A 27,750-nucleotide genomic window follows, 5' to 3' on the forward strand; every position below is an offset into this window, starting at 1 on the left:
AGGAATAGTGAATAGGAATAGTTAAATAGGAATAGTTGAATAGGAATAGTTGAATAGGAATAGTTGAATAGGAATAGTTGAATAGGAATAGTTGAATACTGAATCTGAATCTGAATACTGAATCTGAAGACAGAATCTGAATCTGAATATTGAATCTGAATATTGACTACTCAATACTGAATAATGTATGTTACCACTCAATACTGAATAATGAATGTTACTAACCAATACTGAATCTGATACGAATGGTGCCCATATGCGATACAAGTTCTACTCGTAGACAGACATGCCAATTGGACTATGTCAACGGAAGATGGACTCGGCACCTCTTTCTTGATATAACATTACGTTCATTTATGCCATGTCCGTTACCTATGCAGTTGGCGAACACCCATGAGTGTCCAAAATCCAGTTCGTGAAAGATCGGAGCAAAAACGCCAGTAGGCTTCATAAGACCCGGATCTGCTTCCGTCTACAAAACCTCGTGCGTCGTCTCGGGATTCAAAAACGGAAGGAACGCCACCCTCGTGGCCAGTTTCGCCAGAACCGGGAAAATCAACCGATAGGCGTCTTGTGTGTTCAAGTAGTACCGATACATGCGCTTCGTTCTCATGAATCCGAGCAGCTCGTACAAATGCAAGGCAGCGCCGTTCGACACCTCTGTTTCCAACATGATCTCGTCCACATTGTCCCACTCCACCATTTTCCTCATGCTCAACTGCACCAACTTCTTGGCCAAGCCTTTTCCTCGGAATGTAGGATCTATCACCAACATGCCAATATACCCACGCATGCGCACCTCTCGATGAGGCTCGACTTTGGTGATGATCACGCCTATGATGGAGTCGGACCCTTCGGGACTGAGCAAGAAGCAGTACTGGGGCCACTGGTGGAAAAAGTACCAGTAGACGTAGATGGAGTACGGTTCGGAAAGATGGTCGGCTATAAGGTCTGAAACCGCCTCAAACTGTATTTTGTTTTCGATGTCGAGCGAATGGTAGCGGAAACCATCCTCGGTATAGTCCACCTTGGGCATGGATGGGGGAAGAATGGAGGTGGTCGGTATAGAGAGGCACGGGTGCGAGGAGGGAAGAGATTGGGCAGGAGAAGGAGACCAGAAAAAGAGGCCAGAAAAAGACCGGAGAAAAGACCGGAGTAGGAGAGAATAGGATAGGAGCTGGCTTGGCTGATTAATCGAGATGATTATGCAAAACGAGTTGGTAGAGGGCGAAAGTATGAAATATGAAAAGATGTAGATGTATGAAATATGAAAAGGTGAAAGTTACTGTATTAGTGTAATCTCTAGGCAAACATTCAGTTGAGCGGATAACTTAAAATTCAGGTTTGATTCCATAAGCTGGAGGAGTGTCTTCGTTGATATTGTGATTGATTCGCACATATATTAGCCATGGACAGAGATAGAAAACGGAGAGGCTTAGACATGGAAACGGCAGGATTCTACTACAAGATTTCAAAGCAAGAGAATCATCGCTTGTGATATAATTAAACTTAATATACTTGTACTGGCGATAATAATCCTATCTACTTGATTTTCCATTTATTAATTCATTTTTTATTTATTATATTACTGGGTGACAAAAGCATTCAGATGTAGACCCTGATTCATGCTTCATCAGCTCGATGGATTCAGCTGATCTCAGTTATCATCCTCAAGTATAGTGGCTTAGATCTACATTTTCGAACTGCTACTTTTCGAACTGCTGCATTTCCGAACTGCTCAAGTTTCAGCGACAGATTTATTAACGTCTTCTGTCAACTACATTGCGGCACCAAGAAATGCGTATGCTGAGATGTAGAACCAGCATATCTGCATTGTATAAACCGCTTCCGTCAACCAGTTAAAATGGTATCAAGACAATTATCTTAGAAACATACCTGAAGGTGTGTCTGTGCAAAGAGAAGATGCTCCAGTAGAATAAAATTGGATATGCGAGGATGCTCCAGTGAAAGAATAAATTGGATATGCGAGGATGCCACCAACTTAGCCGTCTTCGACGCCTCACCTTGCTCCACTACCTAACCTAGTTCACCATTCAACGATGTCAACGATGTTCTAATCCAGACCACGCCATCTTTGCCGTTCTACAATCTTACAATGTCGCCTGGACTCCTCCAACTGAAGGCTCCCTCTCACGTGCGTCGGTGTTAGTGCCGGTGTTATAACCTCCGGGGCCCCGGCAAACAACCAAAGGAACACAAAACACAAACGACAAAAAAACACAAACAATTACAAAAACAACACAAACAACAAACAATTAAAAACAGCCAAACCACACAGACCAACCACGAAACCAATGCATCGGAAAAACCATCTCATCCATGTCTCATCAGTTGATGCGATACCGGTACCCGAACATGTAAGCGCATGCTGCGGCGGAAGGCCTTCAAAACTCAGGTGAGCTCCGGGCAGATTCCGGGGAAGTCACGTGCGCCACAACCCTTGGGCAGCAAGTTGGCACAATCCATCGGCCCTGGGGATAAAAAAAAGAAACGGCGGCTTGGGCGCAAAGAGAAGGCCCGAAGCGTGTGGAAAAACCGCCGTCTTGTATGCGGATACGCGGGCTGACGACACTTGCTTTCGTTATGTGTGATGTCTGATTTGCTGATTGCACCTTGTGACTTCTGACGAGAGTTGTCCGAGGCCGCGCAGGCTGCAGGAACAAACGCTTAGAGGGCCATTGGGGAAAAAATGTCGCACGAACGGGGGGTGGTTGAAAGCGGCCAGACGGAGGAAAAAAACGCCGAAAAAAGCGCTGGGGTGGTAGAGAACAACTCCAAGATGCTGTCTACATCTTCTAATAGCTCCGGGAGAGCGTGTGTGGCAAGAACGGCCCAGGTATAAACGGTGTTTCGGGGTTCGGAGACAATGTCGCGCGGCCATGGACATGGCCTCTTGGACATTTGCAATAATGTCGTCCCAACCTCAGGTGAGCCCGGAGTGGAGTGCTCCCCCGCCATATAAATAAGACCATCCGCACCCGCAAACTTCCTCCCCATCCACTTTTACAAACACATCTTTCCACAATGGCTGCAGTCTTAAAAAAATCCGGTGTCATCTACGGTGACGACGTCAGAGAACTCTTCACCTACGCCAGAGAGCAAGGTTTTGCCATTCCTGCCATCAACGTGACTTCTTCGTCCACCGTTGTTGCTGCTTTGGAAGCCGCCAGAGACAACAAGGCTCCTATCATCTTGCAAACCTCGCAAGGTGGTGCTGCCTACTTTGCCGGTAAGGGTGTCTCCAACACCGACCAGAACGCCTCCATCAGAGGCTCCATTGCTGCTGCCCACTACATCAGATCCATTGCGCCAGCCTACGGCATCCCAGTCGTTTTGCACACCGACCACTGTGCCAAGAAGTTGTTGCCTTGGTTCGACGGCATGTTGAAGGCCGACGAGGAGTTTTTCGCCGCCAACGGCACTCCTTTGTTCTCCTCGCACATGTTGGACTTGTCTGAGGAGACCGACGACGAGAACATCGCCACCTGTGTCAAGTACTTCACCAGAATGGCCAAGATGAACCAATGGCTCGAGATGGAGATTGGTATCACCGGTGGTGAAGAGGACGGTGTCAACAACGAGCACGTGGACAAGGAGTCCTTGTACACCCAGCCAGAGACCGTTTTCGCCGTGCACAAGGCCTTGGCCCCAATCTCGCCAAACTTCTCCATTGCCGCGGCCTTCGGTAACGTCCACGGTGTCTACAAGCCAGGTAACGTTGTGTTGAGACCTTCCATTTTGGGCGAGCACCAAAAGTACGCCCACCAACAGGTTGGTGGCTCCAACCCTAAGCCATTGTACTTGGTTTTCCACGGTGGTTCCGGCTCCACCCAAGAGGAGTTTGACACTGGTATCAAGAACGGTGTCGTCAAGGTCAACTTGGACACTGACTGTCAATACGCTTACTTGACCGGTATCAGAGACTACGTCTTGAACAAGAAGGACTACTTGATGACCCCTGTCGGTAACCCAGAGGGCGACGACAAGCCAAACAAGAAGTACTTTGACCCAAGAGTGTGGGTCAGAGAGGGTGAGAAGACCATGAGCGCCAGAATCACCGAGGCCTTGAACATCTTCCACACCAAGGGCCAATTGCCATGAGTTATGATGAATAGTCAATAAATACAGTAGCAGAAACCACTGGACTGTAGGTGACAGTAACATTGAATTGCACTGAAAATCAATATTGTACTGCCTATAATCTAGTATTATCTTATCAGTATAAACATTTATGTATAAACATGTAATAACCACCAAATTAGTACACGGCTAAAGATTAATTATTTGATAATTAGTGGCTAAGGTGCTAGAAAGCATTTCCCTTGATCAAAACGGCTAATTACGAGATGACAACTAATACATCATGAAAGACGCTGAAATTGGAAAGATTGTTCTACTTAATACTCCATGCTCGGATGACGGTAGCCCATTAGGATCGTGGTTGGATGAATTATTTAAAATGAGTATTTGAATTACAAAAAATCATGTCTGAACGAAGCAGCGATAAGAATAAGATGACCAGGTGATTATGTGTTTCCTGCATGTTGTTTCTTGCGGAGTGAAGATCCAGTCCTACTGCGAAACCATTTCTCTATCAAAAGCAAGAAAAGGAGTCTACAAACACAAATGCCACAAATAGAAAGCCACAAAGATAATTCGCACAAATAGAAATGCCACAAATAGAAATGCCACAAAGACAAATAACATCCATACATCCCAATTCAAAACACCCATACATCTCAACGTAAACATCCGTGCATCTTCAAACACCCGTACATTTGTGAACAAAAAACCCGAACACCACAACTCGTATGCGACATTGTCGTTCTCTTAACCTTGGAATGTCGCTGTTTAATGTGACAAGGACACATAAGTCAATCTAGATTAGTATTTTGCAAAAGCCTTTTGATAGGACACAGTATAGGTCAAGTGAAACGAGGTAATTTTCCAGGTTAGTTCCTCAGGTTAATTTTCCCGTTAATATTTTTCTCTTGTGTGCTCTTGCAGCTAGTTTCGTCTGGCTTGTTTTACAAACAGGTATTTAGTATATCCAACAATAGGTCAGACAAAAAGATTGCGCCATTAATGGGGAAAGCGTCAATATTTCAAAACGAAATACTTTGCTTTCCTATCAATGGTTTGAAAATAAACTGCTAGCAATGAATGCCACAAAGTCTATTCAGAATTTCATTGAAAGGGTGGTCTAGTGGGTTATTGAATGGCTTTCAACTGCAGGCCATACTATTAGGAAGTGAACGCCGTTTCCAGTAAGAACTTCAAAGGATTTGGCATGAGGGACAATATTGAGTTTCTATTCGTACTAGTAGCATCATCTGCTCTATAGAAGATGCAGTGATGGTTCAAGACAAGAATTCGGAAACGAAGATACCATCCATGTCTAGGCCGATCTTCTCGATTGTCACGTCACTACATCTGTCATCTGTCTTTGAATGTGTCTTGTCGTCCGTCATCTCGATTGGATCTTGTTACGTTCGTCATCACCTCTGATCTCTTGCCCATCTCTTTGTACCCATCTCTTCGTCATTTCTCTGTCTTTCATTTCTCTGTCTTTCATTTCTCTGTCTTTCATCTCTCTCTCTTTCATCTCTCTCTCTTCGTACCCATCTCTTCGTCATCTCTCTCTTTCATCTCTCTCTCTCGCCTTCCCTTTCTCTTCCATCTCCTTCCTACATCACGTCTCAATGCTCATCCATTCCTATATACATTAAGCAGACTTCATCATCTGCGCCACCTTCTGGTACTCGGGCATCGACTCCGGACTCAACTGCAGCCGCATCTTCTCCCCCACAAACGCATTTGCCTTGACGTATTTGGCCACACAACGATCTATGCACGACGCTTCGCCGGTGTTGATTTCGCCTTCTCCATATTCGTGAGCTAGGCATTTCTTCTCGCACAGAGCCAACACCCGGTTGAATGTCGCAGACATGACGGAGAACTGGATCTCGGCAAGTTTCACCTTTTCCGGATCGACTTCCGCATACGAGTACTGCGACGTATTTCCGAGAAAGAAGGACATGGCCGGTGGTGGTTTGTATGAAGGAGCTCATTGTGTTGAGTGTGTAGGTCCTATGAAGGAAAGGTGAAGTACCTAACGAAAAACCTCTGAAAACCGGAGCAACTGAAGATGAGGCCGAAATAAAACAGAAATACATACATAATGGCCCAATGCTAGTGTAAACCAGATGTGTGTATGTGATGGAAATGCACATTTGTTTTTGCACTTCTCTTCTTGGAACAAGCATTGGCTTTGAGAATGACTTCATAGGCACATCTTGGTCCTCTATTTGCCTTAATACCATTTGAAAGCCCTTCTGTCGAGACGTGAAAGCTGCTTGAGATTATCAGTAGTGGCCCTTTACTTTAAACTGATCATATGTAATACTACTTCACTGTACTCATCATATTTAAATACTCACTGTACTCATCATATTCAAATACCCACTGTACGATCTTCTCAACTCTATATTCATTGGTCGAAGTGTATAGCGTCCTAAAACTTACTCAACCGAATTAGAATTTGACATGAGAACGTTGGTGATCATAACCTCATCTTTGCTAGATTCAATGCTCAGACTGTCTATCTGATGACCATTTAAAGACCTCTCGAATCATAAACTCAGTTCTCTGCCTAGAATTTAGCTCTTATCCACTGCCTTAGTAACAAAATATAAAACTATCCAGAAAAAAACCTCTTTGATTCTACTCTTATTGTCTTCTTTCTACCACCTCCCAAATCTCATCGGTGCGAAACCACAAGAAATCACCTACTCCCAAAAACCAGCCCCAAAAACCAACCCAAAATATTTCCCCCATGCACGTTCTCCTCACCAACGATGATGGTCCGCCAAGCGACGCCACGTGCCCGTTCATGAAACCGTTTGTCGACGAGATCCGCCGCTCGACCAATTGGAAAGTTTCGGTTGTCGTTCCAAACCAGCAGCGGTCTTGGATCGGCAAGGCCCACTTTGCCGGCAAGAAGGTTGCTGCCAACTACATCTACACACGTGACTGTGATCTGGACCCGTCCAACTCGTACGAAGGGCCTTTCGCCGAAAGAAAAGAATACGGCCCGGAATATCAGGAGTGGGTACTTTTGGACAGCACTCCGGCCGCCTGCGCCGACATTGGCCTTCACCACGTGCGCAGCCACCTGGAGCCGGTGGACTTGGTGGTGAGCGGGCCCAACTTCGGCAAAAATCTGGGTCGTTTGTACATTTTGGCCCTGGGAACGGTGGGTGCGGCCATGGAAGCCGTGACGCACGGAACAAAGGCGGTGGCGCTTTCATACGAGTTCCGGAGCGCGTCCCACGACCCAGAAACGGTTCGGGAGGCGTGCCGGGTTTCCGTTCGGCTCGTGGCTCGCTTGTACCGGGAATTCCAGAAACAGCCGGACGTGGACCTTTTCCTGGTCAATGTGCCGCTTGTGCCGCTGCTCCTGCTTGCCAAGACGCCCGTCAAGTATGCGCCAGTGCTTTGCAATGCGTGGGAGTCCATGTACTCCGAGGAAGACGGCCGCTATGCCTGGACGCCTGATTTCGAGCAGGTTTGGCGAGACGGTCTCGCAGACAAACGCCACTCCGACAGCCGTGTTTTGGCGGACGACGGCATCAGCGTGACGCCGTTGCGGGCGGAGTTTGTGCTGGGCCCGATCGGCGAGAAGAAAATCGAAAATTTGGAGGCGGAGAGTTTGGACGTCGACACAGAAGAGATGGAGACTACGCAAACGTCGAGCGAAACAAAGACGGGAGCCTCTGAAGCATCTGAAGCATCTGAAGCATCTGAAGCAGTTTCCGAGTTGTCTGCTGAAAGAGCCCGCACGGAAGCAGAGGGACAAAAACAAGTCCAGACGGAATCGAACATTTTCCTCATCACCATCGACCCCTCGTCGTATGTTTTCCTTCCTCTCGTTGTCGCCTTTGCTCGCCGTGGCTTTTCTGTGGAGACTTCCTTCTCGGTTCTTCAAAATATCCCCTCTAACCCACACCTTCGCATCTTCCACTATGGCGAGTACGAGCAAATCGACTTGGACTTGGTGCAATCGCACCCGACGCAGTATTTCGTGCCGCTGTTCATCTACCGCAAAGCCTTGATCCGCAAGCATTATTTGGCCAACACCGTTCGCCACTACGCCGCCAAAAACCCGGATTCCGCTCTCGCCGCGGCTTTTCCCCAGTCATACCTGTTGGAGGTGGATTACGCCGAGTTTCTCGACGACGCGCTAGACGAGGCCTATGAACTTCGCCAGGAGATCGAAGAAGGCGGGAAAACATGGATTCTCAAGCCGTCCATGAGCGACAAGGGCCAGGGAATCCGTCTTTTTGAGACTGTGGACCAACTCCAGGCCATTTTTGACTCTTTTGAGGAAGCAGAGAGCGACGACGAAGACGATCAAGACGCAGACAACGGAAAGGACAGTGATGACAACGGTGTCATTATTTCCCAGCTCCGTCATTTTGTGGTGCAAGAGTACCAAAGAGAGCCATTGCTTTTGGAAGAATACTCTCGCCGAAAATTCCATTTGCGGGTCTACATCGTGTGCCAGGGCAATCTCAAAGTTTACGTCTACGAGAATATCTTGGCGTTGTTTGCAGACGCTTCGTACGTGGCTCCAGACTCCAAGGATGAAATCATGGACTTAGCGGGCCATTTGACTAATACGTGTCTTCAGGAAGGGAAGGACCCGCTAGTGGTGCCTTTTTGGCAGTTGAAGGGACTTGACGATAAGCAGAAAGAGTCTGTGTTTGCGCAAGTTAAGCAGATCTCTGGCCAGTTGTTCCAGGCCGCAGCGTCAGTCGACAGAATCAACTTCCAGCCCATGGAAAATGCCATTGAGATTTTCGGCGTCGACTTCTTGGTCAACCAAGACCTTTCCGTCAAGCTTTTGGAGGTGAACTCGTACCCCGACTTCAAACAAACAGGTGACTCATTGAAAGAGCTCATTTCTACACTTTTCGATGCGGTGGCCTCGGGACCTGTTTCTGAGTTGCTTGGCGCTGAAGTTTCGCCAACTGATGTGCTTCATTCGGTTTTCAGCACCTGAGTGGGTTCATTTGCTGTTGGGACTTTTGTGAAGTAAACAAAAGAGAAAAAAAAAAAAAAAAACTTAATATAAGTATGCATCACAAAGAATATCGGTTTTATTGGCGTGGCACTAGGTGGACTTGATATTATCATTATCGAAACATTCCTCTTGGATTTAATTTAATTGCGTAAGGTCTTGGAACTAAAATAAAAACAGCTCACGAGCTTCTTCTTCTAGTAAAGTATCATTGCTCAAAAGCCTTGATTATGACTAATTTGTAGATTATCATATTGATCGAAGTATAACCATCAAATAAACTATCAAGTCTCTACAGTCTAGCACGGTTCCAAAATTAACATCGTTTTCAAAAGTCTAAAATAAGGTACATCGTTGGGACATGGAGAAGAGAGATTTTCATCTCGAACGTTTGTTAAACAAAGTATTAAGTCGACTCGTGGCTTCTGTCCTATTCAGTGCCCACTCACATACCCAAGACAGCTTGGATCTTCGCTTTCAACACCTCGTAGCGGCTCGGCTGCTTCATTCCAGCAATCTTCGCGGCGCTGTCTGCCACATCAGAAACTTGGCTCTGTGCCGCTTTCGTAGCACTGTCAACGTACTCGCTCACAGCGCTAGCTGCACCAGAGAGGCTGGTCTGGGCGGCGTTTTTCTTACCCTTTCCGCCCCAAGAAGAGACATACTTTTGTGCTGCAGCGGCAGCATCAGAAGCGTAGCTTTTAGCGTTCTTGTTGATGTCTGCAACATAGCTCTGTGCAGCTTGCGCCACTCCTGCAACCTTACCCTGGGCATGCTCATGGTATTGTTGTGCGCCTTCAGCAGCGTCCGAAACGTATTCGCGTGCCTCTTCATTCAAGTTCTCGACGTACTTCAGGGCAGCCTCGGCGTAGTTTTTGCCGCTGCTGTGAAGTTTTGAGGACGCACTCAGGGCGCTGGCTGCAGCAGCTGCGCTTGCAGAGGAAGCTGCCGCCTTCTTCTCGGCCTTAGCGCCAACAACCTTTTCCTTAGCTCCGACAACGTGGTCCTTCACCTGCTGAGCAGCTCCGGAAAGGTATTCCTTTGCCTCTTCCACGTAACCGTGAGCAGCCGCAGCAACTCCAGAAACGTGTTCCTCTGCGTTCTCATTGATGGCCAGAGCGTGCTTTTTGGCGGTCTTTTGCGCTGCAGCAATGTTTTCTTTGGCATTCTTTTGCGCTGCAGCAACGTTCTCTTCAGCATACTTCTGGGCCGCTTCCACATTTGCCTTGGCATGCTTATGAGCCGCCTCAACCTTCTCCTTCACATCTTTCTGTGCCGCTTCCACATTTGCTTTGGCACTCTTCTGGGCTGCTTGGACACTCTCCTTCACATCCTTCTGGGCGGCATGAATGCTTGCTTGTGCACTCTTGTGAGCAGCCTGTGCCTTCAGAATGGCGGTCTCGGCCTGCTTCTGGCCCGGCTTCTTGGCTGTTCTCTTGGCCGCCTTGGCCTTCTTCTTCGACACATAGTCAGCGGCGTCTTTCTTGGCGCCCGAAACGTAATCCTTGGCCTCCTTTTGCGCATTCTTTGCGTAGTCGTTGGCTGTGCCCGCAGCCGCAGCAGCCTCGTCCTTCACAGCACCTGCAGCTCCCTGGGCACTTTCAATTGCCGCCTCGGCAGCATCAGACGCATACTGGCGCATAGCTTCGCCCGCCTCTGCAGCCGAGTGGTGCCCTGCAGAAGCTGCCGCCTCTGCTCTCGACACGGCGTCTTCCAACGCTGCAGAAACAGCGTCACGGCCAGCGTGAGCCTTTTCCAACATTGGCTCCACCACATCACGCGCAACCTTGATGATGCTGTCTGCCACGTGGTGGCCGTCCTTTTTCGGTTCTGCCGATTCCACGGTCGCATCAATTCCGTCGGAAACGACAGAAGCATCGGCCAAAACCGTGTCGTGATCTAGAGGAATCTTGATGTGCGCCTTGTTGTCGACGTCAAAGTCTGGCACGTCCACGTACGCCTCGCCCAGCACGTCGGACGCCCGCTCAGACACCACGGCAGTTGCAAGGAGCAAACAATAAAAATTGGCAAAGTGCATTTTTGTGCTGGTGGGAAGTGGTGTGGGGCCGGCTCCTTTTATAGTTGCGAACTCCATGCGACCTGGGGCGTATCTGCACGTCTGCCCACTTTCAAGGCCACGACATCACCAGCGCTGCCCGACGCCACCAGAGCCATTGGCGCTTACAGTAGCCGCCAATGGGTTTTTTTTACAGCCATTTCCTCCCATTGTTGTTTTTTGGCCCTATTTTTTTGTTGCCGTCCTCTCCTTTGCGGTGTGGCTGTTTGAGCCTTCTCTCGCTAATTGCCCGTAGATACACAACCCGCATGACACCGCGACAGCAATCTCCACTGAAAGATGCGAAGCTTGCTTTGGCCAAGTGACATTGCGGGGCGGAAAAAGCACGCTGTTTTGGCGGCAAAGAAGGCTATTAAGAATAACAGGAACCGCCATTGGCTATTCCAGAATTCGGCCAGATTAGACAGAACCAAAAAGAATAGACAAAACCAAAAAGCATAGACAGGACCAAAAGAATAGACAGAACCAGACAAGAAGCAGAATTAGACCAGAATAGACAGAACCAAAAGAATAGTCAGAACCAAAAGAATAGTCAGAAAAAAAGAACAACAGAGATGCGACAGATCAGATTGAAATGAACAGGTTGGCCGCCTGCAAGTTTCCAGCAGGAAAGACACTAGAATCTCGATTCTTCTTTACGCGACATACAGCCAGACATCTTTTCGCAGTCTCATTTTTTAGATCTTGTTGCTTTCTCCTTGTTGTTCTTCATTCCTTGTTCTATCTTCATTTGTTCAAGTTTCTTTTCCTGTGTTAAATTTTTTCTCTACTGTCTTCTGTCTGTCTTTGCTTTGTCTGTCTTCTGTCTTCTGTCTTGCTTTGTTTTCTTTGCTTTGTTTTCTTTGCTTTGTTTTCTTTGCTTTGTTTGTCTTGTCTTTCTTTTCTTCTTGTCTTGCCTTGTTCACCTGTCTTTTATTCTGTCTTCTTTGTTCTATTTCTTCCTTGGTCTGTTTTGCAGCCGCCGGCATAACATATTGTATGTGTTGGGCACGTGACCTGTGTTTGTCGTGTGCGCACCGCCGCTACTCGACGAAAAAAAATGTGCTGTGCCAGCCTCTCGATCCATTATACTTTCAAGCTTAAGCTTTCCCGGATCTCAACTTCCCTTACGTCTAGCGGCGCTTTTGACGAACGAAAAAGACAAAGCAATAGCAAGTTTCCCGAAAGCGTGTGTGACGTTTGGTGCCCACCCAGTAATCTAGAATCCCCGCGAGTCCGAAGCAGAGAAGCCGTTCTCCGAACCACATCACTCACATAATGTCGCAACGAAAAAACCATAGAGGCCAGCAGAAAAAGGCTGCTGCCAGCCCCAGCAAGTCCGCTGCATCCTCACAATTACAGACATTGTCGGAAATGTTCCCCGCTTGGGAGGCGGACGAATTGGCGGCCTTATTGTCAGAACACCACGATGACGTGGAAATCGTCATCGACTTAATTGTCAATAACAAAGTCTCCAAGTGGGAACCCATCAAGAAGGAGCCCAAGCCCAAGAAGAGGGAAGAGGTTATAACCGATCTGAACGCCACTCAAACATCTCACGCACATAATGACGCCAAACCCAAGCATCTGAGAGAGCGTCCCAAGAACGAGAAGCGCAGAGAAAGAAAGCCTGTACAAAGAAAGGAGCCAAGCGCAGCTGTCCAAGCCGCACAAGCTGCCTCGCCTGCTCCTGCTGCTGCTGCTGCTTCGACCTCTTCTACATCTTCTGCATCTGTGCCCTCCAACTCATGGGCTGCCGCGTTATCTAAGGACGCCAAGCCTAAGCAAAAGAAAGAGGAACCAGAAGTCAAAGAGCCAGCTCAAGAACAGGAACAACCTAAGGAAGAACAAGAGCCTGCAGTGGCAGCTGCTACCGCGGCTGCTGCATCTGCTGCCTCCGCACCACAAGAAACTCAAGCTGCACCTGCTGCTCCTGCTGCTCCTGTTGCTCCAACTACTACTACGACGAATGATTACGCAGAAAAACCAGCTACAACATGGGCCTCGGCGATCAAGCCTAAGGCCAAGCCAATCAAGAAGAAGGCTCCTGAACATGTTCCAGAAGAGGAAGTTAGCGAAGTGGTCGTAGTGGAGACTGAAGTTTCAGACGTTGTATTGCCACAGCAAGTCGCCGAAGTTGGTGTTTCTTTCGGCTCCTTAGCGTTGGAGACCGAAGACGTTCCAGAGTCTCAGCCAGAAGCTCAACCAAAACCAGAGGCCCAGCCTGAGTCGCAACCAGAGCCAGAGGTGCAACCAGAAGCTGAACAAGAAATCCAACAAGAACCAGTCCAGCAAGAACAGGTTCAACCTCAACAAGTTCAGCAACAGGTTCAATCTCAGCCTGAACAGCCTCAACAACCAGTTCCAGTCCAGACTCAGGAGCAACCTCAGCAACCACAACAACCTCAACAACCCCAACAACCCCAACAGCCACAGGCTCAACAACCTCAACAGCCTCAGCAACCTCAGCAACAACCTCAACAGCAAGGTCAACAACCTCCTCACTTTGAGAAGCCAGCTCAAGGTTACGACTACTATCCGCAGTTCCAACAAACACAACAGTACCAGCAAGCCGCTGGTTCTGTTCCAGGTCAGTACGCTTACCCATCGTTCGACTACTCTGCTGCCTATGGTCAACTCGGACAGGCCGGTCTTGGTTCTGTAGCTTCTCCTGGATACTATCCAGCAGCAGTGAACGGTGCTGCTAAGCCTGCTGCTCCTGCTCCTGCAAGTGCTGAAATCGGCCAATCTCCTTTGGTTCAGCCTAACAACATGGGTCAACAGAGCATGCAATCCGGCCAGGCTCAGGTTCCTGGTGCTGCACCATTCGGTTACCCTAACTACTACAACTACTTCTACAACACTCCGTTCTATGGAAATGGCGGTATGGCTGCTTCTACCACCTCCTATGGAGCCCAACAGCAACCTCAACTGCAGCAAGCTGCTGGCGAGAACGCTCCTGCCTCGGGCGAGCCTGAGACCAACGGCGTTCCAGCTCAAGCGCAAGCGAACAACCAGTACTACGCGCAGTACTACGGCCAACCCAACCAATTCGGCTCTCGTGGCGGCTACCCTTACTCGGGCTACCCAGCCAGTCAGCCATACCCACAATCTGCCGGACAAGAACAGCCTGAAGGTGCTCAACCAAGCGCTCCTCAAGGTGCTCCTGTGCCAGGTGTGCCACTGTACCCACAGCAGATGCCTCAGTACGGTGCTTACCAGCAGTTCCCACAATACGGAAGCTACCAAGACTCGAACCAATACCGTGGTTGGTACTAGCTGAGTAGCTAGCAGCTGCATCCGCAGATGATTGTCTATAGCGATTATCGGTTTCTGTCATGCCGTCATGTTTGTATGAGTATTATTACGTGCGATCTAGAAAATGTAGAACGAACTTACAAAGCTGTAATATTGGAGAGGCTTGTGTCAGATCCATGTCAGAGGCGGACCATGAATCTTAAAGCAATGAATCAATTGCAGACGGTGAGACAATTGAATGATTAGCTATAGAAACATAAGGAGACTATTTTACAATCTCGTCGGAAATGAGTTAGTATTTAGGAAAAGCAGCGATTATATTGCATACTTAGCTGGCTATAATCGGATACTTTGAGCTCAATTGGTTGAATCAGAGATTATCAAGATCAGCCTGAACTATTGTGATTCAGCTCAGCTATCACAAAGATAATTTGTGTGGAATCTACGACAATTGGAGATCACACTCAAATAGATTAGCGTACTACATGTACCTAAATGGGCAGTATGCGTATTCTCGTGGATTCCATTGAGCAGATACATTCATTTTGGTACGGTGATGAAGTCAGCAGACTTGAATGTTCCAACTGCTAAGCAAGAATAACGAGTGAATGCCACTTTCTAATTACTTTGAAGAGCCACTTTCTAAATACTTTGAGTCCAGACGTCTAAATGTCTAATCTACATGATACGGCGATAAATCCATGCGCAGTCTTTTAATATTATTAATAATTATATTTTCTTTCATAGTTTTACTATTAATTAATGATCTGTATTGAGCATCTTAATGGAGTGAATGGTATGGTCAGATGGATGAAATGGTAATGAAGACTGAGCAATTGATGATTTAGGATACTGATGATTAATGCTATGGCATTAATGTGGATCAATGGTAATAGTAAGAACCGTGGTCCAAGATAGTTTACATAATTAATGATGGACTGGCAATAATCAATGTACTGGCAATAATTAATGTACTGGCAATAATTAATGTACTGGCAATAATTAATGTACTGGCAATAATCAATGTACTGGCAATAATTAATGTACTGGCAATAATTAATGTACTGGCGATAGTTAATGTTCATGAATAATTAATGTTCATGGTGCTGACAGTAATACTGATTTAATGACGGTACTGGCAATAATCTATGAACTCATACTACTGATGATAATTAACGCATGGTACTAATAGCATTTAATGAGACATCAATTGCCCACGTCATTGCACCAGATTGCCATGCATTTATAAATTCACCATTCATTTCATAAAATCACCATTCATTTATAAAATCACCATTCAATCCATAAATTCACCATTTATTTCTTCAATTCATAAATTCACCATTCATTTCTTCATTTCTTAAATTCACCATTTTATCTCTATTACCGAGCGACTTCGCACCCGCTCTTGTGACCACAAAGCAAACCCCCAGCCTGGTCCTGCCCACAATGCCAGGCCAACAATCCTGCCCAAAACAGCAGCCCTCAGATGCCCCTATTATCAGCCAGAAACCAGGGCAATTGTTGTGTCCTGCACATAGTCGCGTCGGGCCCTCAGGCTTGCTAGTACAAGCCACGGCACAAAGTGTAAGAAAATAGAGCAGAAGCACGAGAACAGGCTCCATCCAGACACAGCGGTGTGGTTGTTTGGGGCCCAAGAACCCGTGCCTCCGGCGCAGGCGGGCCCCAGCCAGCAACATTGGGTAGAAGCACCAAAACGCGGGTGCTGGAATTTACTCACTTCCTGCGCATTCCACGTCCCTCTCTCCGCCGCGCGCATGCGCTCCCATATATAGGGTCTCGCGTTGCTCCCACACAAAAAAAAGTGCTACCTAGTTTCTTCCCATAGTAAAGACCACAAAGTATGTACCCGCCTTTGCACTAACTAAAGCCGCGCGCGCCTCAAGCCAGCCAAAACACCCACCGCCAGCGCAGACGATTTTTGCGCCAGGCCAACGTGGCGGCAATGCAATTTTTGTTGCCGTCTGGACGTCTGGGCGCCATTGCTGGCGCCCCTTTTTTTTTTTCCTCTTGTTTTGCTGGTGGGGCCCGTGGATCCAGAATGTGGACATTGTGTTCTGTGCAGGACGTCCAATAACCCGTTCTGGCGGTCTGCTCTTGCATACTAACATCCAGATGTCCACCGAAAAGAAGAAGGCCACCAGAAAAAAGAAGGACCCAAACGCGCCCAAGAGATCGTTGTCCGCGTACATGTTCTTTGCCAACGAGAACAGAGACATTGTCAGAGCAGAGAACCCCGGCATCACCTTTGGTGAAGTGGGCAGAATGTTGGGCGACAAGTGGAAGGCCTTGACCGACGAGGAAAAGGAACCTTACAACAGCAAGGCTGCAGTGGACAAGAAGAGATACGAGAAGGAGAAGGCCGAGTACGCCAAGAGACAGTAAGCTGTCGCGCTGCGTTCTTCCTGCCTTGACGAAAAGTATGTACCATATTGTTTCTTTCTTATCGGCGCCCCAGCGGCGCGCAGGCTGCTGCTGCTAGTCTATAGTTCTAAGTTGTTTATGTGATGTATTATTATAGTTTGGAATTGCCTTGGCGTAGCAGGGCCCGAAGCCGGGCCGGCGTGGCTTTATATGTCGGGTGGGCCGGGGTGCATGCACATATAGCCGCATCACCGTTTTAAATGCTTCCTTCTAACTTCTCATTCCTCTCTTCTTTGGTGATGCCAGTGTCTCTTCCTCCGCCTTCCTACAACGACGACCCCACTTCGTTTGCCTACACCACGGCCCGCAGAAGATGGCCCATCATCGTCAGAGACATTGTTTCTGATCTCGACTTGTACACTTCCGACCACCCGGCCTCGGAGTCGTGTGGCAAAGCCGTGACGGCCAAATTCAACCAGCTTTTAGACGCTTTTGCCCACGACGCGGCGGTGGCCGAATTCCTGGCTCAGGACATTGCATTGAAGCCCGAACTTTCAGTCTACAACCAGCAATTGGCCAGCTTCAACGAACAGAAACAGGTCACCTGGTTGACTGGGCCCTGGCTCTACTTGGAGTGCTACTTGTACCAGTTGATAGATCTTTACTTCCAGCAAACAGACACTTTGACCAAGTACGATCCGTTTGAGCGGTTGAAAAACCAGACGTTCAAGCTGTCGAGTTTCGGCGTGTTGGAGCTCTGCAAGCGCTACGAGATTCTCAAGAGACAGCTGGCCTTGCAGAAGCCCGACGACGAGACGTTGAAGTTGTTGTTCCACGAGTTCATTGACGTCTCTCTTTGGGGAAATGCCACCGACTTGTCTCTTCTCGCAGGAAACGTCACTTTGGACGACATTCGGAGCGTCCAGGGCGCCGAGGTCCGCAAGAAGAACGAAGAAAAGATCATCACAAACGACACCGACAAGGCCTGGTCCCACTTGAAGGCCAGTTCGCGCAGCAGAGTGGATTTTGTCTTGGACAACTCTGGTTTTGAGCTCTTTGCCGACTTGTCTTTGGCGCTTCTTTTGCTCGACTTGAGCTTGGTCAAGAAAGTGGTGATCCACTGCAAGGAGATCCCGTGGTTTGTGAGCGACACCATGCCCAAGGATTTCAGCAATTTGATCGAGCAGTTGGCCGACCCATCATTCTTTCTGGATATCCATTCTGTCGCAGAAGACAAGGATTCGCTCTCTTTCTTCCTTTCCAACCTTGAAAGCTACGTGGCCAACGGTGCCATTGAAGTGAAGCACCACAAGTTTTGGACATCGTGCGAGAACTTTTGGGAGATCCCACAACAGAAAGACTTGTACGATGATCTTCTCGGCTCGAACTTGATCATCTTCAAAGGCGACTTGAACTACAGAAAATTGACCGGTGACTTGCGCTGGGACACTACAACTCCTTTCACCGAGGCCATCCAGCAATTGGCCAGTTCCAACTTACCTGTTCTTGCCCTCAGAACTTGTAAAGCAGATGTTGTTGTTGGCTTGGCCAAGGGCGTTAGCGATCGGTTGGTTTCTGAGTATGCCAGTGAGGGCAAAGAGGGAATTTTCTGGACAGCGTCTGGAAAATGGGCTGTTATCAGTTTCAGTGCGGGCCATTAGGCCATGGCAGTACGCTGACATAGAAGTGGTCAAGTGGAACTGGACTCCAGGCCAATTAGCTTCTATGTGAAGACTCAGCCTTTAGACAGATATGTACTGTGAGATCGAAGACTAAAATACAAGACATACTAGCTTACCTCTTTTTGACGATGCCTGGCTCGTTAATACGCATGACGTAAAGGTATAATGATGGTCGCTGCAGGAAGTTATCAGTAGAGAAATAGATTACAAATGAAAATGTTGAATTTACGCATCAGACCACTGTCTCTGCAGTTGTCTGTTCTTTGTACATGACTGTATCGACGTAGCCTCAAGCCCAAACAGGCCAGAAAAAGTGGTCCAGAAGTTTTTCAGCAAATTCAAGTCAACTTCGAAGGATCTGATTTTGTTCCGTCTATATACTGGTGTCGGCCCAATATTCTTGCGCGGACTTTGTGTTCTTACGCGAAATCGGGCCAAAAATGTCAAACCGGAACAATAAAAAGTGCCCCTAAAAATCGATTTCTGTACCACTACACAAAAAAATCAGACAAGATCAATCTCAAGACTCAGCTTACTCATTACGGTAACTGCTCAGTAAAAACAAGGACTTATGCTTTCCCTTTTAGACTATTCTCCATCTGCGTACTTCACAGAAGCTCACACTAGGCCAGTTAAGTAAATTGCACAAAAGTGGGTGAAACAGACCTTCCAATTACTCACCATGACTAAACGAAGACCGGAACGGAATTAACCACCAAATAGATGACAAGCCAAACAGAATAGTGGGGTCATGGAACCAACGACCCCACATGCCGGGAAGACTGCCGTTTTGGGCCACCTCGTGGTGAAGGATTCTCTTTAGCGGTCTGAGCAGCAGCATTGGCGCGCAAGATACTCACTGCGCAGGCACTCGGCGCCGCACCCCGATTAGGAAGCGCACCCGTCTCCCCACGTTACAAAGCCACTCGAGCCTCCACTATAGAAAGGGCCCGATCCCCACCCGAATCCCCGAATTTCAAAAATCATAAACGAACACTTGCAATGGCTGACATTGACGTGGAAAAAGTTCTTTCGGAATTGACTCTTGCCGAGAAAATCGGTCTCACCGCCGGTGTTGACTTCTGGCACACTTACAAGGTGGAAAGATTGGGCGTCCCCACCTTGCGTCTTTCAGACGGTCCCAACGGTGTTAGAGGCACCAAGTTTGTGAACGGCGCCCCTTCCGCCTGTTTCCCTTGCGGCACCGGTTTGGCTTCCACTTTCAACAAGGACTTGTTGTACAAGGCCGGCCGTCTCATGGCAGATGAGGCCAAGCACAAGAGCGCCCATGTCATTTTGGGCCCAACAACGAACATGCAAAGAGGACCTTTGGGAGGCAGAGGTTTCGAGTCCTTCTCGGAGGACCCTCATCTTGCCGGTATGGCGTCGGCGTCCATTGTCAAGGGAATGCAAGACAATGACATTGCGGCCACCATCAAGCACTTTGTGTGCAACGACTTGGAGCACGAGAGAAACTCGTCCGACGCCATTGTCACCGAGAGAGCCTTGAGAGAAATCTACTTGGAGCCCTTCCGCTTGGCCGTCAAGTATGCCGACCCCAAGTCCTTTATGACCGCCTACAACAAGGTCAACGGCGAGCATGTGTCGCAGTCCCACCGCATCTTGGAGCAGATCCTTAGAGAGGAGTGGAACTGGGACGGCTTGGTGATGTCCGACTGGTATGGAGCATACACCGCCAAGGAGTCGCTCACAAACGGCTTGGACTTGGAAATGCCCGGTCCTTCGGGCATGCGGACGGTCCAGAACATCTCGCACATGGTCAACTCGAGAGAGCTCAACATCAAGTACTTGGACGAGCGTGTGCGCAATGTGTTGAAGCTTGTCAAGTGGTGTGCCCGCTCAAAGCTTGAAGAGAGAGGCCCAGAGACCACCGAGAACAACACGCCCGAAACGAGAGCCTTGTTGAACAAGATCGCTTCTGAGCTGGTTGTGCTTTTGAAGAACAACGACAGCGTGCTTCCTCTTAAAAAGGAGGAGTCCATTGCCGTGATCGGGCCCAACGCCAAGTTTGCCGCATACTGCGGTGGAGGTTCGGCGTCTTTGCTCTCCTACTACACCACCACTCCTTACGATGCCATCAAGGAGAAGTTGGGACACGAGCCAAAGTACGCCGTGGGCTGCTACGCACACCAGATGTTGCCTGGGTTCTCTCTCTCGCCATACACCAAGAACCCAGTCACTGGCAAGAGCGGCGTCAACTGTAAGTTGTACAATGACGCCCCAGGTACCAAGAACAGAAGGCAGTTCGATGAATTTGACATCACCATGTCCCCAATCATCTTGTTCGACTACAGGCACCCAGCCATTGTGGACGAGTTGTTCTACATGGACATCACTGGAGACCTCACGCCAGAGGAATCCGGCGAGTACGAATTCTCCTTGACCGTTTCTGGTACTGCCCAGTTGTTCATTGACGACAAGTTGGTGATCGACAACAAGAACTCGCAAACGCTTGGAACCGCCTTCTTCGGAACTGGTACCATTGAAATGAAGCAGAAGGTCCCCTTGGACGCAGGAAAGACTTACAACGTGAGAGTGGAGTTTGGCTCCAGCAAGACTTCGAAGCTCAGACCTCTGAGTGTCATCTCTTTTGGTGGCTGTGTCTCCATCGGTATGTGCAAAGTCATCGACCCTAAGGAGGAGATCGCCAAAGCTGTCGAGTTGGCCAAGTCTGTCGACAAGGTCGTTTTGCTGATCGGTTTGAATGCCGAGTGGGAGTCCGAAGGTTTCGACAGACCAGACATGGAGTTGCCTCTCCTCACCAACGACTTGGTGGAGGCTGTTTTGGCCGCCAACCCTAACACGGTTGTGGTCAACCAGTCCGGAACCCCAGTGGAGATGCCATGGCTCTCCAAGGCGAATGCTTTGGTGCATGCGTGGTACGGCGGATCAGAAGCCGGAAATGCCATTGCCAACGTTTTGTTCGGCGACGTCAACCCAAGTGGTAAATTGTCTTTGTCGTGGCCATTCAAGAACTCGGACAACCCAGCGTACTTGAACTTCCACACCGAAAGAGGAAGAGTGCTCTACGGTGAGGACATTTACATTGGATACCGTTTCTACGACAAGTTGCAGAGAAGAGTCGCTTTTCCTTTCGGATACGGTTTGTCCTACACCACGTACAAGTATTCCGACTTGAACGTCACCGTAAACGAAGAAGACGACAGTTTGACTGCAAGTGTTACCGTCGAGAACACCGGATCGAAGGACGGTGCCGAGACTGTTCAATTCTACGTGGCGCCAAAGACTTCTGAAGTTGCAAGACCAGTCAAGGAATTGAAGGGTTTCGACAAAGTCTTTGTCAAGGCAGGCGAAAAGGCAACGGCCAAGGTGCAGCTCTCTTTGAAGGACTCTGCCTCTTTCTTCGATGAGTACCACGACAAGTGGAGTCTCGAGAAGGGAACCTACGAGGTGCAAGTCGGAAAGAGTTCCGATGACGTTGAGTTGATCCAAGAATTCAAGGTGAAGGAGAGCAAGTTGTGGAGCGGCTTGTAATCTTCAAACTGAGAATGAATGAAATGTACGACAAAATACTAGACAGTATGTGACGAAATCTATGATATGTCAATAGTAAAAAGTTTGATTATAAAATGAGGTAGATTCCGCAGAATAAGGTACATTAAAGGGTAGGTTTGCCAGCGAGATGAAACTCCATTTGGCATCCAGTATTCTCTCACATTCATGTTCGTTTCAGAGAACCGTCCGTTTGAGCACATTCGAGTTCTCTTCACCTGAACAATTGTGGAGAAGTTTATTCGATATTAACACCAGTATGATGCCACTTACTGTATCATTGATCTCTTTCATAGAAAACGAAAAGAACGTATCTGATATGAAACACATTTGTTCGGCCACTTCAGCGCACTACAATAGAGAATGTTACCGTAACCATGGTTCCCCTGGCTGAGTTATTCTCTTTCACTACTCATCCACGTAAAGGCTTGTCTATTAGCAATACACACAGCTTATCCAGCGCTGAACCTTCACAGTCTTGTCCTCCCAAAAGCTCATCTGTCGTAGCTCCCTCACGTCTCTCCAGCCTTGCGGGAGTTACAAGCAACAATCTTGAACTTGTCCACAGAAATGTCGCTGTCATTGGTGTCGTTATTGGAAACATCAGTCATCTTGATCAAGACATTCTTGATGATAAACGTCCACACGTCGTCGCAGAAACGATACGTGTGAAGATCACCCTTGAAAGTCAACTTGGACTTGCACAAGCCTCGTTCCGTCTTCAAGTTTTCCGAAATGATGCGATCGAAATTGTTCAAGATTCTCATGGCCAATTGCGGCTGGATCTTTTCGTCGCTGATAAGCGTGTCCAACGCATCTGCCAAGGCACTGCCGATCGTGCTTCTTCTGTAGAGCTCGTAATATGCTGGAGCACTCATGTCAAAAATACTCAGCAAGAAAAGGAAAAACGCAGACGTCTAACGATGACAAACTGGGGTTGGTGGTGTGCGGAGGCACGGGTGTGGGTGGGTACCCTCTGCTTCTCCAGATTTGCACAAATGGAAAGATAATACACCTCACGAGCATGGAACAAAAGGGAAATCAGTCGACTGTGAGAGAGCGGTTCAGAGACGCCGTTGCTCTGTTCCGCGAGCTAGATGAGTCTGCCGAAAGACAGGACCAGGAGTCTTTCCAACGCAAGCTAGCGTCTTTACTAAAAGAGTTCGACACCATTCAGTCGCTTGTCAACAGTTTGGCTTTATTCAGCGACAATGAGAAGTTGAAGGAGGTTTCCACTTCGTATTTGCCGTTTGCCACCGTGCCATACTACTTGGCGTGTCTCTACATGAAGCTTTTGGCAGACATACTGCTGGGATTTGCATTCGACAAGAGCGATCTCCTCAAGCACAAGCTGAACAATTTGCAGAGGGCCAAAGTTCACACTGCTCTTTTCTTGCACCAGCTTGAAGCCTTTGGCGGGGTGCTTACGGAGGAACAAACAAAGAGAATAGATTCATTCGCTAATAGCTACAATCCTTCCATCGAAGAGATTACTGCACTGGGAAATGCCGTTACGCAAAGGGCAGAGAAGATTGCCAATTTCAAGAAAGAAAGAGAGCTTCAACAGAAACTCCTGATCTTGGACCAGTATTACAAGACTTCGAAGAATGAGCATGATGATGAAGATATATTAAGGGCCTTAGATGAAGATGTTGTGAGGGCCGTTTATATCGACCAACTAAAGCTCTTCAGTTTATACTCGTTCAAAAACCTAGAGCTGATTGCCATGGAGTTGCAAGTGCTCCTGAATAGGCCTGCTTTCGAAAAGGCTGCTAAACAGGACAAAGCAGGAAGGCCACAAGAAAAGGACGACGACTTTGGGTATACCACCAGAGTTGAAAGCAACCCAAACAGAAAGAAAAAAATCTCAGAGCTCATTTCCGCACAGGGAAAAATCCTTCAGCCGTTCACGATCACAAGCGATAAACAGGAGCTCCGGAAGAAAGTTTTCGGCACAGGACAAGTGTTACCTTCCATGTCAGTTGAAGAGTACTTGGATTACGAGTTAGCAAATGGAAAAATGCTAAAACCGGAAAGCAACGACAACGCATATCAAAGCAGCGATGAGGACGACAGCGACGAAGAAATCAGAAAACGGGAATGGGATGATTGGAAGGACGACAATCCAAAAGGAAGCGGAAACATGAAGGCCAATATTGGCTGATGGGTTATAAGCCCCGTATATTAATGCTGAATAATAAATCTATTAGGAAAGGTCCATCTCCAACTCTTTGAGCCATTGTAAATACTCGAGATTCAACTCCCGAAGTTTGACATAGCCCATTCCTCTCGAAGTGTCTCTCTTTATGAGCCACTGATCATCTTCATTTTTGAAGGTCTTCAAGCAATTGAGGATGATCATATAGAGTTCCAACACCTTCAATTTGAATTGCTTAAAGTCTTCAATGTCATCGGAAACAGAGCCCAAATTATCTTGCTCCATGCGAAATCTCGTGATGAAAATGTACAAGGCTTCAACAGCTCCTCTTTTATCACCAAGATGATTGACATCTGACGACTGCGAACCTCCAAAAAGACGCCATGAATACAAAAACTCATAGCATTTCAAAGCATTTGAAAGAATAAGATCCTCATTTGCCAATTCGAGCAAGATCGAATCAACAAGGAGATAATTCCTCGTGAAAAGCTCATTGGTCTGTCCAAACAATCTATTAATTTCATGGTGAGTAATCAACGTTCTTACAAGTTTTGTAAAACACACCCTGAATTCGTTTCTGGATAAGAAATTGTCAAGTTTATCCAAAGATGCTATTGCTTCTTCATACTCCGTAACCTCCAAGGCATCGTTGAATAAATCATGATAATACTGCGTAACGAGTCTTGTTAGCGAATCATCCTGATATGTAGCTTGCTCGAGGATACTGATTGCCATCTTCTGAAACTCCAAAGACTTTTTCAAGAATTGGCCCTGAGTTTCTGATTCATTTGAAAGCTTCAAATCTGCATCTTGGGCTTGAGAACTGCAGATTTTGGACAATGCATGATAGTATTTCGATTTCAAGACTGAATCGTTGGATTCAGCAGAAAATATCGATGATAAGAAATCCTTCAACTTTGCATTTGTAGAAATTCCTTTCAATAGACGCACGCTAGTTTCTTTATTATTGACTGCCTCAAATGTCGAATAATCCACAAAAATGTCGAAAAATTTCTGGGGACTGTTCGTTAAGAAATGCACCAAACCGGTTAAAAACCTATTAATTGGGGCAATGGAATCAAGTCTCAGAATAAACTTTCTCAAGACCAAGTCACCTTCATTCTTGTTGATAAGTTCCAAAACAACGTCAAGAATGTACTCATCATAGCACGTTCCCACAGCATAATCGCAATAGAAATCAAATGCCATGTTGTAATCTTTCTTTGAAAGTAATCGCATTAGGCCCGTACTTTTTTTCACCACAGCAACCCAATACACAGAATTTTCGATGTGAGAGACTCCTCTAGTCTCAATGCTGCTCTCAGCGCCTGAACCTTCAAAAGATATGTTGAACACTTCCTCAATTATTTCATACCTTGAAAGTCTTCTGACCAAAGTTTTTAAGAACTCTAAAATATCATCATTCATCTCACACAATAACAACAAAATAAGAAGATCATGCAATATTCTTTCATGTGCACACTTTATGCTCTTGAAAATATCAACAGAGAGCAATTTTGCAAACAATCCAAAACCTTCACCAGATTTAAAAGGTGAAACATCATCAACAACAAAATCAGCGCTGAAATCATTTCCAAGAAGTAGTTTGATTTCATCCACAACATCCGGGATTGAGGCCAACTCGTCCATAATGGCTGAAATCTCATCGTCTGCGATCTTTCCGCTGAGATGATCCGAAGCAACCTTAGAGACTGATTCAACGTCAACGTTAGAGAGCCTGGAGAAGTCGCGAGCCAAACGCTTATGCGTGTTTACAGAAATCTTCGTAGATACAGCATTCAATAGCTTCGAAAGGCCAGAATTGTTGGTTGGCTCAAGGTACGATTCGAAAAAGTGTGCCTCTCTGAAAACACGCACACCATGCGCTTGAGAAACCAACACCATGTCAGGAGTCACCAAGATGGACGTAGCCTCCTGACTCAACTTTCTGAATTCATCACACATCAAAGCTATCTTGTACCACAAAGAGCTTTCTGAAATACCCGCGCTTTGGCTTGTTGCATCAATGACTTGCCGGAAATTGTGGCGTAAGGTCGAATTAGAGGTAAAATTCACCGTTACTCCCGACTTGTCCTTGAATATGTTTAATGCAGTTTTCACAATTTCGTCATCGTAGTAACCTGAATCGAATATGAGCTCTTTCAAGTATTCTTTATCAAAATGCGAGGAGAGCTCCAAATGAGGGAACTCTTGGTTGGATACACTGTGTGTGACTGATGTTGCGACACCCGTGAGGTCACTAAATTTGTGTCTTGTGAGAACGCTGTAGGTGTTAGATTTCCACAAGATAAAGCAGCTCAATTCGTCACCAGAAACAAACTGAAAGTCCTGGATCTTGAATGGATTGGAGTTCGAGTCAACTTTAAGTGGAATGTCTGGGGTGAAAGACGGCAATTCACTTTTGAAAAGATGTCCTTCTTCCGAAAGATCAAATGAACGGAACTCATAGCCGCTTCCGTTGGAGCTCTTTGAGTGTGATGACTCTATGGTGTGCAAAACTGCAAGAATACGTTTAGATCCGTATTCGTATATCTGAAAATACTTGGCTGGCACACTTGTCAACCAAACAGAGCTTCCAGAATCAGACTTATCCAATGGCAATGCAGAGTGTACTTGTTTGTGTGAGCTAAGACTCCAGAGCTTAATGTGTTTATCGATACTCAAAGCCGCAAACTCAGATGCTCCTGTTTGGATGATGTCAACAACAGCATTTGCAGAGACTCCGTCATTGAAAGAGTCCACTTTGGATGATCTGAGAAGACCGTTCATAAAGTTAAAAGACACCAAGGGTACGGCCTCGCTGAAATTGAAAATGTCTATAGTGGCTAATGGTGAGCTTCTCTTGAAATGTAACAAACCGCCGTCTTTCATAGATACAGCAAGGTTCTCTGGGTTCAACCCCTTCATTAAAAACGGAGCCGATCGCAACTCAAAAGAGTACGGCACGGAAATGTTTACCCAGTCATTGAATGTATCCAACGATAACCTGTGATTTGAATTGCCCACCAAAAAGTCAGAGAGCTCGATCTTCAAAGTAATCAACAAGTAGTTCACGTCTATCAAGTCAATGAGAACATATGGCTCTCCGCTCAAGTTCTGGGCCACAAATTGGAACGTCGCCGTGCCTTTGCCAATGAGTGGATGAGGAAGATGAATGACAATGTTTTCAAACAGGACGCCCAAAGAAGTGGCTTCGTCATTTAGGACCGGACTCAACTGCACCGTCATAAGGTCGTTTGAGACGGAATATTGGAGTGAGGAAAAGAAATTGCCGTCTTGGAGAGACAAATCGAGGAAACCGCCAAAGCAAGAGGCATTGTTTCTGAACTTGTCTGCCCAATCGCTTGAAACTTCTGCCTGGTGGTATTTGAGAGGCAACTTCACGTGCTTCAGAGCCAAATGAGTCGAGTACCCGACTATGTCAGAATGGCTGAAGGAGGACATGTTATTTCGCCCAGTTGGCTTGGTTTCTGTTTATGGTTAAAAGGTAGGAAGTGCTCAAATTCTTTGTGTGGTGTACGGGTGCAAGGCCATAGACCAGAACAGGATTACC

General features: G+C 47.1%; 12 protein-coding genes across 12 annotated transcripts; 7 read left to right on the plus strand and 5 right to left on the minus strand. All coding sequences in view use genetic code 12, as the record gives it.

Moving 5' to 3' along the window:
• Positions 1–472: 472 nt before the first annotated feature.
• Positions 473–1,036, minus strand: MAK3 (peptide alpha-N-acetyltransferase; the record flags this gene model as incomplete). The annotated part of the gene is made up of 1 exon (XM_002618622.2): positions 473–1,036. One exon carries the CDS (start codon positions 1,034–1,036, stop codon positions 473–475), a length of 564 nt encoding a protein of 187 aa, XP_002618668.2.
• A 2,009-nt stretch (positions 1,037–3,045) lies between these two features.
• On the plus strand, positions 3,046–4,122 carry FBA1 (fructose-bisphosphate aldolase; the record flags this gene model as incomplete). Its single annotated transcript, XM_002618621.2, has 1 exon — positions 3,046–4,122. The coding sequence occupies one exon, from the start codon at positions 3,046–3,048 to the stop codon at positions 4,120–4,122; it is 1,077 nt and encodes a 358-aa protein (XP_002618667.2).
• A 1,624-nt stretch (positions 4,123–5,746) lies between these two features.
• Positions 5,747–6,061, minus strand: TIM12 (Tim12p; the record flags this gene model as incomplete). The annotated part of the gene is made up of 1 exon (XM_002618620.2): positions 5,747–6,061. The coding sequence occupies one exon, from the start codon at positions 6,059–6,061 to the stop codon at positions 5,747–5,749; it is 315 nt and encodes a 104-aa protein (XP_002618666.1).
• Positions 6,062–6,856: 795 nt separating this feature from the next.
• On the plus strand, positions 6,857–9,085 carry FOB63_001289 (putative tubulin tyrosine ligase; the record flags this gene model as incomplete). Its single annotated transcript, XM_002618619.2, has 1 exon — positions 6,857–9,085. The coding sequence occupies one exon, from the start codon at positions 6,857–6,859 to the stop codon at positions 9,083–9,085; it is 2,229 nt and encodes a 742-aa protein (XP_002618665.2).
• Positions 9,086–9,548: 463 nt separating this feature from the next.
• On the minus strand, positions 9,549–11,198 carry FOB63_001290 (uncharacterized protein; the record flags this gene model as incomplete). Its single annotated transcript, XM_002618618.2, has 1 exon — positions 9,549–11,198. One exon carries the CDS (start codon positions 11,196–11,198, stop codon positions 9,549–9,551), a length of 1,650 nt encoding a protein of 549 aa, XP_002618664.2.
• A 1,239-nt stretch (positions 11,199–12,437) lies between these two features.
• On the plus strand, positions 12,438–14,438 carry FOB63_001291 (DNA damage-responsive RNA polymerase-degradation factor; the record flags this gene model as incomplete). The annotated part of the gene is made up of 1 exon (XM_002618617.2): positions 12,438–14,438. The coding sequence occupies one exon, from the start codon at positions 12,438–12,440 to the stop codon at positions 14,436–14,438; it is 2,001 nt and encodes a 666-aa protein (XP_002618663.2).
• A 2,115-nt stretch (positions 14,439–16,553) lies between these two features.
• On the plus strand, positions 16,554–16,823 carry NHP6A (high-mobility group nucleosome-binding protein; the record flags this gene model as incomplete). Its single annotated transcript, XM_066102152.1, has 1 exon — positions 16,554–16,823. One exon carries the CDS (start codon positions 16,554–16,556, stop codon positions 16,821–16,823), a length of 270 nt encoding a protein of 89 aa, XP_065958452.1.
• Positions 16,824–17,101: 278 nt separating this feature from the next.
• HRT2 (putative methyltransferase) lies at positions 17,102–18,463 on the plus strand (the record flags this gene model as incomplete). Its single annotated transcript, XM_002618616.2, has 1 exon — positions 17,102–18,463. The coding sequence occupies one exon, from the start codon at positions 17,102–17,104 to the stop codon at positions 18,461–18,463; it is 1,362 nt and encodes a 453-aa protein (XP_002618662.2).
• Positions 18,464–19,486: 1,023 nt separating this feature from the next.
• FOB63_001294 (uncharacterized protein) lies at positions 19,487–22,000 on the plus strand (the record flags this gene model as incomplete). Its single annotated transcript, XM_002618615.2, has 1 exon — positions 19,487–22,000. One exon carries the CDS (start codon positions 19,487–19,489, stop codon positions 21,998–22,000), a length of 2,514 nt encoding a protein of 837 aa, XP_002618661.1.
• A 530-nt stretch (positions 22,001–22,530) lies between these two features.
• On the minus strand, positions 22,531–22,896 carry TOA2 (transcription initiation factor IIA subunit gamma; the record flags this gene model as incomplete). The annotated part of the gene is made up of 1 exon (XM_002618613.1): positions 22,531–22,896. The coding sequence occupies one exon, from the start codon at positions 22,894–22,896 to the stop codon at positions 22,531–22,533; it is 366 nt and encodes a 121-aa protein (XP_002618659.1).
• Positions 22,897–23,042: 146 nt separating this feature from the next.
• On the plus strand, positions 23,043–24,182 carry FOB63_001296 (uncharacterized protein; the record flags this gene model as incomplete). The annotated part of the gene is made up of 1 exon (XM_002618614.2): positions 23,043–24,182. One exon carries the CDS (start codon positions 23,043–23,045, stop codon positions 24,180–24,182), a length of 1,140 nt encoding a protein of 379 aa, XP_002618660.2.
• A 42-nt stretch (positions 24,183–24,224) lies between these two features.
• FOB63_001297 (uncharacterized protein) lies at positions 24,225–27,641 on the minus strand (the record flags this gene model as incomplete). Its single annotated transcript, XM_002618612.2, has 1 exon — positions 24,225–27,641. One exon carries the CDS (start codon positions 27,639–27,641, stop codon positions 24,225–24,227), a length of 3,417 nt encoding a protein of 1,138 aa, XP_002618658.2.
• Between the last annotated feature and the right edge of the window lie 109 nt (positions 27,642–27,750).

The sequence above is a fragment of the Clavispora lusitaniae genome (genome assembly GCF_014636115.1).
Source record: "Clavispora lusitaniae strain FDAARGOS_655 chromosome Unknown tig00000038_pilon, whole genome shotgun sequence".
NCBI lineage: Eukaryota > Fungi > Ascomycota > Pichiomycetes > Serinales > Metschnikowiaceae > Clavispora > Clavispora lusitaniae.